Genomic DNA, 12,665 nt, shown 5'->3' with positions numbered 1-12,665 from the left:
CTCTTCACCAAACTCTTAACACAACCATTTTATTTTGGTGTTATTTTTTTCTGCTGTGGACCTACAGATGCATTTTGAAGAAAACCAGATGAGACGAGAGTTTAATAAGCTGTTTTAGAGTATAGGAGGAATGAACTCTAGTGTATTTAAACTATGCCTCATGAGGTGTTCTAGAAGTGAGCTATATTATCTTGTTATGAATGTGGGAACTCACTGAGATCCCTTCATACCCTCAGGAGAGGGTCCCTGTAGTCTTCTTTTCTATCTGTACATGGAGCTGGAGGTGTGCATCTTAGCACGAGTGAGGTGGGTGGCTCTGGTAGGAATGACTCTTTGCCAAAAACTCTTCCTTCCTGTTCTGTATTTTGTAATGGCTGATAACATCATAGAAAACATGGCTCATGGGATCGTAAGGTGTCTTTGAGTTCATAGCCAAAGGCAGAATTTGCTCTAAATAACCTTTTGGGGGCAGGTTTGTTTAAATATCATACTGACCTATTGACTTGTACTGTGTTAATTTGGATTAGCACCTGTGTAATTAAGAGCACAGCAGAGAGAAGTGTCCGGCTACGCTTTCTACCTGTGTTCCCTTGTCTGCTGACATGTCCCTGCTCTTCCTTCCCTGTCATTCCATCCCTTCAGCTAGTACTGCTCAGTACCATGCTAACCTTTCTTTTTAGATTTGGCCTGAGTAAAACAGGAAGCACATGCTGGCCCCCCAAAATCTGTTTATCTTTTTGTGCGTGTGTATCCAGCCCTGCTTTTCATGCTCAAATAAACTCAATAGCTCGGGTAATGCATAAAAACGTACTATACAAATGAAGGGGATGTTTTGTTTTTTCCAGTTTTGTTGCACTAAGGAGCAAAGGCACTAGTATGTCTGTGATAACTGACTTATTTAACCTCTTGAAAGCTGCTTACGTTGCTGTACAAGAGTTCAGTTAGCTGAAGAATGAGAATAACAGTTTTATTCTTGGAAATTTCCAGTCAGGGATTGTAAGAAAGTCCTTAGTGGGACGCCTATTTAATTGAGCCCTTAAAACAAACAAACAAACAAAACACCTGCATCTGTTTTCTGTGGCTCTTGGCATATGTCAGCATATATTTCAAAATAGCCTTGAGTCATGGTTTCATTTTTAAGGGTGTTGGATGAGAAGTCACTTAATACTAGTGGGAAGAATCAGTTGATACTAAGGGAGAAAACTTTAGCATCTGCACCTTGTGGTTTTGTTTGTTTGTTTTTAATTGAAAAACATCTCTTAGATATTTATCCCCCTCACCCTTTTTTTTTTTTTTTTTTTTTTTTTTCAGAATTCATCAGCCAGCCATCAAAATAAGACATCTTGAGCCCTGGAAAATTGCTCTAATTGTTATTGGAACAGCAGTGGCAGCAGCCATCACCATTGGTCTCCTAGTTTATTTTCTGGCATATGGTAAGTTTTACAGAGCTTACCACTCTGCTGTGACTCTGTTAAGTGCATCTCTCTTGTGCTATTTGAGGCCCACAGTGCTGGGAGTTCGTTTTCCATCAGTCTAACTAAAGCTTATTTGGGGGAAATCCACTGTTTTCTCTGGCACTCTTTCCATCCACATTTAGCATCTTTGCAGATCTCTTCTCAGGAACATTTCCTGCTGTGCAGGGTGGTTAGGGCTGTGGTTTCTGTTGCCTTTCACTTGCTTTCACTCCTTTCATGTCTTCCTCATGATCTTCTTCTGTGATGAGGTCAACACATGAGCCTTCTGGCCTCTGTTAAGCGAGTGACAAGCTAAGCCTCCTGCTTGATTCTACCCATGGTGTTTCCCCGTTCCCCTGCCCTGATCCCCAGCAGCTGCATGCCAGTGCTCAGCGTTGTGTGGATAAGTGGGCCAGGAAGGAAAGCAGCTGACCAGGAGGATGCTACTTGTGATCCTGTGTGCATGTACTGCTGCTGTTCGGCCAGAAAAGTACCTGCTGGAGAAACTGGGCTTTTTGTTACTACCTGGCACGGCTCACTCAACAGAAATGATTTCTTGTTCCTGAGTTCCCAGCTTTCAGAATTATGTGAATGGGTTGGATACAGGTTAACCGCTCCCTGGACATCTGTGCAGTCAGCCCCAAACCCTTCAGTAAGTTTATGGGTCTTGGTGCATTGTGAGTATTGCCTGTTCCTCTTCTCTCCCTTGCAGATCAGAGGCTGTTCTATTACAGCGGCAACGTAAAAATCACCAATATCCGGTACAGTAACGAGTTGTCCAGGCAGACCTCAGGGAAGTTCAGAGACCTGAGCGAGAGGGTTGAGAGACTGGTAAGTTGGGACTGTTGTGCCTTTCTTTTATTTAGGACTGTGTGATGATAATGTGAATCGACACGAGCCTTTGGTGGTCTGCCCCCACGGTTAGCAGACATGGGCAATGGATAACATGAGGGTCATGTTCATACCTGGCAGACCAAATCCACTTGTTTTAGCCCATTTAGTAGATATTTGCAATATTCTTGGCTTCCTCTTACATCAGCAAACACTTTCTCTGTCTTCTCCTTCCCCAGCCTGTCTGCTGTATGCACTTACACGTGTATATATGCAGCATCAGGCACGCAAGAGACCAACCTATACTGACAGAGCTCATCAGACTCCAAATTATTTCCCTCCTCCCCTACCTTATAGCTAGCTACCTGGCACTGCTTGCTGGCTTTCCTGCTACCCTGCTGTCTCTAAGGAAAGCATGCTTTTACACCCTCTCCTTTACGGGGTGGGGAGCTCTATCTGTCAGGCTGCTGCTGATGTTGAGAAAACAATACACAAGTCCTTTTCCTGCTCCTTTGGTATGTTTTGTTGGGAAACTCTCCTACAAATAGTAGAGGGTGCTCATACAGTAGCTATGGAAATAAATAGATACATTGCAATTTCCTTTCTTGTTTTCTCTTTGAGCCACTTCCCCGCAGATGATAATTACAGAGTTCAGCTCTTTACAGCCATAAGCATGTGATTGTGCTTGTATCTTTTTGTATTTCATTCATTAGGGTCTGATACATATCTCCTACCTCCTGTTTAGCAACCTTGCACAGATACTCAGTTAATAGGACAATCAATGCTTTGCTCCCCACTGTCATTTAATTTAGGGACGTGACATTTGTTCTTAACAAAGTCTAAGTTGTGTTGAACGTTCTCCTGGAGAAGCAGGATTTAGCAGTGCTAACGTCTCTTCCCAACTCCACTGCTGAGGGCCTTGGAGATCTTGGTCGAGTTGTCCTCCTTTCATGCATTTGTTTCCCTTCTGCCCCCTTTGCCTACCAGGGACTGTATTGTATTTCACAAGATCTGCTTCTGGTGCATGTCTGTGTGTATAGAGTCTTACATAAGCTGCATTTACTTAGGTGCTACCAATTGACAACTGTTACCTAATAATTGCAGGCTTTTAACCTTGTGATAGGACCTTGGAGAGGGAATGTTCTCCCTGAGCAAGGAGACGTATTGCTGAGGTGGGAGGAAGGCAGGGACTAAGGAGAAAACTTTGAGGAAGAACACTTAGTGAGTAAAGTTGAATCCCTTTCTCCCGCTGCATTACTTTTTTTTTTTTTTTTAAATGTCTCCTTTGGCAAGGAGATGCTAATTTTAGCCAAGAAGTTATTTCATACGGTGTCCAGTGCAATCAGAATGCCCTCTGAATCTGGCTGTTAATTCAGATACCGGAATAGAAGCTAATGCTTAAGAAACGTTGTCTCCTCTATGGGTGTCAAGTACTTCCAACAGTAGTGATAGTAAATACTGGAAGGAATACTGGTTGAGCACTGAGAAACGTAATTTCAGAGCATGTTAATTGTACCAGATAAGTAATGCCATAACATGCATACAGAGAACTGTTTCCTTTCCCTCATTCCTGTGTCTTTTCTTTCAAGTGGTCTTTAATTCAGGCATTAGCTTCTACTTCAGTCTTTCAAATCTTCTGAGTTCTTTGCTGGGTGAGGCTGAGCATTGTCCATAAGTTGTTTTTTTTTTTTTTTTTTTTTTTTAAGTGACTCCATGGACTAACGAACAACAATATGCGCTCTCTAAGTCTGATTCTGCCCAAGCAAAACTCAGTTAGTGGTGATAAAACTCAAAGCAATCTTTGTAGAGACAGAAATATCCTCTTGACTTCTTAGGACAGCTGTCCTAAGAACACCTACGCTTTCATCAGCAGCATTTTCACACTGCCTTGTAAGTAGAGGTGGAAAGGGTTGAGTGATTTCTTTTGTTCTGTTTTTAATCATGTTTCCTGATGTGTTTGGTTTTACCAAAATCCTTTGTAGTCTTCCCCAGTTGGGTTCAGAGTTCTGGATGCCTCAGCCTTCCAGTCGTCATTAGTAGTAACGATACCTAAGCTCATGTTGTGAAACAGTGAGTCAATGCAGATAAATGCAGCATCTTTCACAATACTTGGTGCAAAGTGAACAGAAGTGAATCATCTCTGATAATCAGAAGCATTCAAATTACCTGAGGTAGTGCAACTCCCTTCGAGTGTTCCCTTCTCTGATCCCTCCCTGATGAAGCCTCCTTTGTTTGTCCCCAGAAAAACCCTGAAAGGAGCTCTTCTGAGTGGTGATGTTTCCCGAGGAAAAATGTTTTTGATCCTGTAGAGAGGTCATCCTTTGCCTTCCTTGGGACTAGCAGAAAACATTCTGGTGTTAGCTTTGGTTTCCACAGCTGAATAGTAACACCCATTATGTGAACGACATTCCCTACTCTCTTATCTCATTGAAGGCGGAGGGAATGCAGCGAGATCATGCCAAAGAGCTGATGAAGCCAGTGCACCAGTCAACATCGCAGGGCTGACTGGAAAGTCTGGAAAATGTGTTGTGGGGTGGAGCTGGGGGGACTGAGGAACAGATGATGAAAGCTATCTGCTCCCTGCATGGCTTCCTACAAGCGGCCCTAAGGGTTCCCTTTGTCTTCTCGTGAAAGAGCAGACCTGACTGAATGCCACTGTGGGAAGAGATGTTCCAGCCTGCCAGAGCCTCCTTGTTTTTCTAGCTGGACCAGTCGTTCTTCCCTTCCCAGCCTAAAATCCACTGTGCTGGACCCTTCCCTCTTGAGCTGAGTACAAAAGGCACAGTTGCAGCCTTAATGGCTCCTTCCACAGCGAGCCTCTACTTCTTAGTGGGTTCGCTTACGTGCAAATCAGCCAAGCATCGTCTTAGATGCCACTGTTCTCCTACATGACCATTACCTCTGGTTTTCTGTAGCTCCTGCACCAGGCTTGGGGTTTTTTCTTCTCGCATAAAATCTCTTCATTCTGCTTTTGAATTTCCCAAGAGTGTCTTGAAGGCCCTAGCCACCCTCTTAGTAACAGCATCTGGGAGATGTCCAAAGCCCTGTTCTAAGCTTTTCTTCTTCATCTAAAGACCCCGAAGTGCAGCAGGAACTGAGACAGCCAGCTCTAGATAGACCTCAGTGACCAGGCTGATCCCGGGCAGCAGCACCCACTGCCCCGTGTGCAAGGAGGAAAGTGGAGGTCATTTGAAAAGCAGTCTTTGCTACCAAGTGAAGGAGTTGTGTGTTGAAGAGGACTTGAAATGAGCACTTTACCATTTAAAGAGAAGTTGCCTCAGCAGAAGGCTGGCAAGTGTCTAGATATGAGAGAAAAGCAGCTTTTACCCTGCCCACCAGTGACTTGCACATGTACCCGTTCGCTACCCCATACTCTCTCCTGCTCCTGTGTGACTTTAAGCCAGGCTGTGATGGATGGATATTCTTCAGGTAGGAGTTTCGCATGGCTCCCTCCTTGGCTATGGGGTGCCTGGGGGAGATGTAAGGTGTTTTTTTGTCACCATCAGTGCCTCAAGCCACAGAGTGGAGTGGCATGGATTTCCCCTCTACAAGGTACCTCGGCTCTTCCCCTTCCTGGCACCATCACAAGCAACACAAAACTACCTGGCTGGATCTGAGCAGAGTGGTTGAGGATTTTATTAACAGGATAGCTAGGCACTTTCCCTGGAAAACTGTCTATCCCAGTGTTTCTATTGAAGTCATAGAATTTCTTAAGTAATTCTTGCCTCTGAACTCCATACCGTGTCATGGCATCTCTTCTAGAAACAGACATCTTGCTTCAGTGATTTGAAGTGAACAAAGAATCTTCTGCGTTCTTATCTATGGACACTAGGAAAAGTTTTTGATGGATACAGCTCTTGAGATGTGCCCTGCCTGATAGAAATGAATCAGTGCAGTTTTAGTTTAGAAGTAGTGGCTCTGCTGAGTATTGCTCTTGTGATACCACAGGAAATGCTGCAGGATGGTTCTGATGACCGTGCCTGTTCTTGGTTGTTTTAAGGACCTGTTGATGAGTCCCTGTAATGGAGCTAGGAAGGAATGAGACAGTTTACTCCCCTGGGAGGTGATGTCTGTTGACATATTTCTCTGAGAGCAGTTGGGGGGCAGGCACGTCCCTGCACAACCTTGCATACAGATCTCCCGCTCTTTGTGCTGCTAAAGGTGAGCGAGAATCCCAAGGACTGTCAAGGGCAGCATTTGGTATCCAGTAGCTCTTTGCAGCTCTGCACCTTCCCTGACACTTTGTGGCCACAAATGGGGCTTGTTAGCTGAATCCAGTGCCCTTAGCTGCTACCACCACAGAAGACACTGGTGGGATGCAGTGGGAGCTGACTCCATCCTTTGCATTGTCAGTGGTGCAGTGCAGGATCTCAGCGGCTTCAGCACGTTCCAGTTACAACCAACCAAAGCACGCTGCGGTCTCCCAGCTCCCAGGCACTGATGTTTCCACTGTACAGACGAGGAACTGAGTTGGAGAGAGCTGAGAGGCCCAATCCATAAAGCTACTTCAACACCCACGAAGAGATCCCCAGAGACAAAAGAATTTTTTGAGTGCTTACAGATGATCAGGAAAGGTTTCATTGGCACACTCAGGCTTTACTCACCCTCATCACACTACTCAAGTTTTTGTGATCATTCCTTCAACTCCTTTGTAGACGCTTATGTTTCTGTGGAAAATAGAGCTTTAATTCTTGATAACCCTTTTTGTCAATTAGATTATCCTTCAACAGGACACTTCTGGTAACTGAAAGGCTGCCTCTCTGCTTCATATCCAGTTATAAGCTTTCGATCATTGTGATTTGAGTCGTGAGTAGCTTACAATCCCATCTGCAGGGACAAAGCCTGCAGTACTGGCTGAGCTTTCCATGTGAGATGAATGAAGCCTGACTGAAAGCTCTGGCAGTAGTCAATGAGTAGGTGAGACTGCTGTCTCATACCACTTAGTCTTTTTGGAGTCAGACATGAGACATGTCTTCCTGGGGAGCCAAACTGTGTTTTTTGGGAGACAGAGGAAGGTGAAATACAGTCTCTTTAGAGCCAAGAGCTAGTAGCAAAGCTGACTGGAACTGTACACGAGGTGTTCATTGCACCTTCCACAGAGCCGATAAGGTAAAGCTCAGACACATGTGGTTTGCTTGATCAATACCTTGTGGTCCCTGGGTCTGGAGGTTAATTCAGCAGTAGATCCCCAAGCCAGGAGTTTTTTGAAACAGTCCTAGAGACTGTATTTGCTCTGGGAAACCAGGCTGTGAGGGCTAATGTACAGGTGATAACTGAGCATGTCCTGGGAAAGCGAGTGTGCTGAAGTTCAGAGGAGTCTAACTTGACTTTTTTTTTTTTTTTTTAACAGCAAGTTGAAGCAATGGTCACTACAAGTATCATGTAGCTTCATTTGCTGCATGTGCTATTTCCCTGCCCACTGCCCCTGCCCTTGTAAATCATTTTTCCCCTCTCAGGCCCTGAAACATTGAAGAAAATCAAAGACAAAATAGTCAGATCATATAGAAATTATAGTAGCTGCACCAGCCAAATCTTTCTGATAACTTTTCAGACAAATACTAATTAAGTTTTGCTGTTTTTAATAAGTTTCAAAAGAAATTTGTTAGTGTTTTCAGATACAGTCCCAAGTTTTAAAACTTTATTCCTTATTTAAACCTGGGTATTCCTAGGCACTGCATACAGTCACTGAAGTACTTGCTTAGTACTAACATGAGGCAAAAAGGTCAGAACTTCTACTGAAAGTTTTTCTTGTTCTTCACTGGTAGCATTTTTATTTAGAATTATTCCTGTAGTAGGAAAACGGAAAAAAAAAAATATGAAAAATTAAGTTAGAGATTTTCTAACAATACTTACCTTTTTTTTCCCTTTTTTTTTTTTTTTCCTGCAAAATAATGTTGTACGATGAAAGCAATATTCTTGTTTCCTTTGTAGAAAGTATTTCTAAGGATCACTGTGAGGAAAAATCCTAGCATGAATTTAGAGTATTTGACAACTTCTGTTTGGCAAGCTTTATTTTAAGGGAACACTTCTTGCAAAGTGGAAGCATCGCCCTTGGGTTAGCAGGACACAATAAGGGTGCCCTCTATGGGTGATCAAGGCTGTAAACAAAGCAGAAAGCAGCTTTCCATGGTAATTTCGCCAAGTGGGAAACGTGGCAATGTGACAGTGGGCAAGGTGGCAGTTTGATGGCTTGTTTATCTGGCGCTGGAATTAGAGGTTGAGGCTACACTGAGCACTACAGGTGTGGTTTTAAAGACATAGGTGGAATGCTGTATGCTGAGAGAGGAAATAACTCACAGACAGCACTTGCTTCTCAGTTGTAAACCATTTTTTTTTTTTTTTGTAAATTCCAATCAAAATCAAAGGAAGAAAGACTGCTGGTAGAGGCATATGCTGTATTGTTTTCAAAACTTAGATGCTTTCTTGCTTAGATTTGTTTCCAGTTCTTCCTGTTTTTACAGGTCACAGTAACACAGGGAGCGGGGGGGAAAAAAAAAAAAGAGGAAAATATGATGTACTTTCATTGATGCAGCGTAGTGCATGAAGCTGCTGTTTAGTGATTTTCCTACCAGTAAGATTTCAAGCTGTTAGTGTGCTCTACCTAAGCAGCATTTCTAGGATGGAATGGCTACAGTCATCGACAGTGTGCCTAATATCCATCTTTCTTTCTTTAACTTATATGTTTAACTTCAACTTCTTAATACTATGTGATTTTCTCAAGTAATAAACATAAAAACTGATTTCTCTTCCCTGTCCCCCCACCTTGGTTAATCAAGGCAGAAGGTCTAAAAAGGGTGTACAAAGGCTGCAGTCTCATAACATGACACCATCCATCCCCCAAAATAAGTAACTCAAATTCAGATCCAGTGTGTGACCAGATAAAGAGGTGTAAAATGGGCACAAGGAAAATGGATGTGAACGTGAGGTAGAAAAAGGAATTCAAAATGAAATAAAGGGCAGTTATCGATAGTGTGTGTGATTAAGGATAGAATCTTATCTTAATTATAGACCCATGATCCAGAATTACTACATTGTTTACTGGCAATTAAATGAATGAAGTGATTCAAGATGTGAACTGGTGTCACTGAGATCAAAATCTGGCTGGTCAAGACAGTAGTTGTTTAACACATGGTGTTGTCAGGAGGGAGAATCCAATTTCGGTACTGTACTTGTGTGATTGGTGCTATTTGGACACTTGTAACCTGAATACATGACTTGATCTCTCCTAGATCTATCCTAGATTTTATAAATTAGCCTTGTCCTAAGAGCTGTTCATTCCTCTATTTCAACTTCGTACCAACTTTTTTGGGGAAAAGCCTACTTTTTTGGGGAAAAAAAAAAACAAGCAACCTTCTCTGGATTTTGGCCTAGATGGGTTTCTATCCAAATTTGGATTTTTCTCTCCAAATTTTGGAAAATCTCCTTCCCAAGTGGGCAAAATTTCAGTTGCGGTGTGAAAGTTTTAGGAAGCTAATTACGGGCAATTGAAAGCTGGGAGTAGGGGTGGGAATACTCAGGTGACCTTAATTCCAGCTGCTGCTATTACATGGCTGTAATGAAACCCTAATGCCGTGACATGCCTTTCAGATTGGTTGCACTAGGGATGAGCATGATACCTTAAATCTTGACATTCTTCCAGGTATTAACCTTCTTAATTTCTTCCATCTGAAAGACCAGTCCCTTTAGGAACTAGTGTGCATGGTCAGTTATTTCTGTTGCAGCCGATGCCTCAAAGAACTGTCCGGCTGAGCTCACTGTAGTGCAGTCGGTGGTTACTCACCTCCCAGCTTTAGCAGTTGAGCTAGATTAAACCCCGGTGCAGAGTTTTGTGCTGATGTTTGCAGATGTAGAGGATCACGCTGCCCTTGCCCACTGTGCTGGGTATGACACATGCTGTCTTTGTGTGGTTTCTGCTGGGAAAGTTTCTGATCTTCTGGTTTGCCGGAGGCCTGCGGATTATTACACTCCTTCTCTTTCAGGTCCATTCTCTTCACCTCAGGCAAACAGTGGGGCTTTACGGTTGCCACTGCTGTGAGTAATTGGTGTCTCTGTTTCTAAGAGGATTGTGGTGTCCACATCCTGGTTCAGGACAGGTCCAGGTTCAGCTTCTCTTGCTGTCCCTGTCCAGCTATCTTCCTGCCCTCTTTTCCTTCAGTCCTTGGTAGAGTTCCCGACTAACCCCTCAATTGAAACCAGGGTAGGGGATATACCAGGCTCCCAAGCAAGCTGCTACTACGTGACAGTCAGCTGCTGGATCTCTCAGCAGATTGTATGTAAATTGGCCACCGAGTTTGGTACAAAATTAACCCAAGTGATTAGTAGTAATTTGTATTGTACTGTTACTGTAAAGTACTGGAGGGGTTCACTGAATCAGGCAACGCGTTATAGTTATTTATGGTTGGAAAACTTTAAAATAAAATAAAATAAAATAAAATAAAATAAAATAAAATAAAATAAAATAAAATAAAATAAAATAAAATAAAATAAAATAAAATAAAATAAAATCACTGATAATAGGCTTTACTTCCCAATGAGCTATTAAGACGAAGGGAAGAGTGTTAGCATGAAGGTAGCTGTAGAAGGACTAAGCTGGCGGCAGGCAGAAGTGTGATAGTACTGAGCAGCAAGAGGATTTGCTCCCAAACCTAATGAATGCCTTTCAACATCCCACATGCGTAATGCAGTGGGTTCAGCAAGTATCTCACACAAGTTCTGTCAAACTAGATTTAAGAAGAACTTTTTTTGATGAATCTTTGCCTTGTGACAGAGCCATGTGTAGTGGGAGAAAGCAAGGCACACTGACCTTGCTGGGTCACTTCCAGACCCTGCTACACATCTGAACAATCCCAGCCCAGGTCAGCTTCATCCCACATTGGAGCAATGCGATCGCTGTCGCACGTGACCCACTTACAGAGCTTGCTTTTCTTTTGGGTCCCAGGGAAGGAGGTGTATCAGCTGAATCTGACATCAGGAAAGGCTTTTGGTAGGTTGCTCAGAGGGCTGGCCCTGCTGACATGGTGTGACACAAGAAAAAAGAGGGTAATGATGAGATCCAGAGTCACCTGAGGCAGAATAGAAAAACAACTCTTATTCATCGAGGTGTAAAACTTCTGGCTGCAAGGAACAAGGAAGAAATCTCCTTTGTGGCTGGGTTTGTACAGGTGGGAGTGTTTTGCCCTCTTCTCGTGTCTTTGTTACTGGCCACTACTAACTACTGTAGAAGCACAGATCAAGCAGAGTGCAAGGGTGAAGTCCAATTTGTCTTAGAAAATGTAATGCATGGAGAGAAGCTGTGTTGTTTTTTGTTTGTTTGTTTGTTTTTTTTAAGCAGTAGTCACCATCCAGCAGCTGGTAGACAATGGCCAGGAAAACAAGTGATCAGAGGTGAAATTAAGGGATCTGGACATGACAGCATCTCTTTTCAGTGGCTGCAATCAAAACAAAATGCTTTAAATGAGTGTAGGTGCTTCACCCAAGCAGGACTGGGTCCCACCTAGTTACTGGGCAAAGTTCTAGTTACTTTTGCTTCCAGGGTTATGACTCAGGCTGAGAAGAAAGCTATAGGCACGTTGGAGAAAAATGTTTATTGTTGGCTATGGGTGTGAAAGTTTTTACCAGATGATTTATGGTAAAAATGTGGGATAGACAATTAGTCTTTGTGAGCTATTATCAGAAGGCATCTCTCTGATTTTTTTCCTCTTAATGTAAACTCTGTATGAATATAAAAGAGTACATTTGGGACAGATTCATATCTGTCAAGTTCCTTTATCAGCAGGGTGAGAGTTAGGGGTCACAGTGCAGACATTTGGCTAGCATGCCTTTCCTAATAAGATATGGCAGGTTACAAAAGTGGAAAAAAATTCCTGGTCAGGTTTGAAGGTGCTGAAGAGTCTGTAAGGATAACTAGAAACAAACACTCTCCACTTGGTGTTTTTGATCTATTGGTGATGTAGAACTAAGGCAAATCCTAAGAAGGAGAAAATTAGTGATAGCGTGTAACAGGAAGATAGATTCCTTTCTTGTTGAGATATGAAATTGTGAAAGAGCATGGAAATAACACAAATCCAGAAATGTTGGTATCATTTTAAATCAAACACTTACTGTTCCTCCATAAAATAACTCCAGCATCCCTTTTGAACTTCCTGAAAACAATATCTGTTGCTGATAGTTCAATTGCATTTGGACTCCTTAGATTTATTTATTTATTTATTTATTGTAAAAAAGTGTTGTGTGTAATAGTTTTTTCTCTGATGTCACTGAAAATCCCTCTGCCACAGGACGTAGTGTTCCCAACCAGTCTGCACAGAACATCTAGGAAGTGGTCCAGGATGAGGAGAAAGCTGAATGTGGCTCGAGTAAATAATATGAACTGCTCAGGCT

The 12,665-nt window shown here is 42.7% G+C and overlaps 1 protein-coding gene across 1 annotated transcript in view; it reads left to right on the top strand.

The window, feature by feature from the left end:
• LOC311209127 (transmembrane protease serine 11E-like) overlaps positions 1–12,665 on the top strand; it is a gene marked incomplete at both ends in the record, with an annotated part of 39,883 nt that overhangs the window by 6,692 nt on the left and 20,526 nt on the right. Inside the window, 2 exons of the mRNA XM_084286305.1 lie at positions 1,312–1,433; positions 2,167–2,285. Coding sequence (XP_084142431.1) covers positions 1,312–1,433; positions 2,167–2,285 — 241 coding nt within the window. The remainder of the gene's footprint in view (positions 1–1,311; positions 1,434–2,166; positions 2,286–12,665) is intronic.

Source organism: Netta rufina (genome assembly GCF_964035555.1).
Source record: "Netta rufina genome assembly, chromosome: 4".
Lineage (NCBI taxonomy): Eukaryota > Metazoa > Chordata > Aves > Anseriformes > Anatidae > Netta > Netta rufina.
The sequence above is the reverse complement of the archived record's forward strand: the minus strand, read 5'-3'. Positions and strand labels throughout refer to the sequence as shown.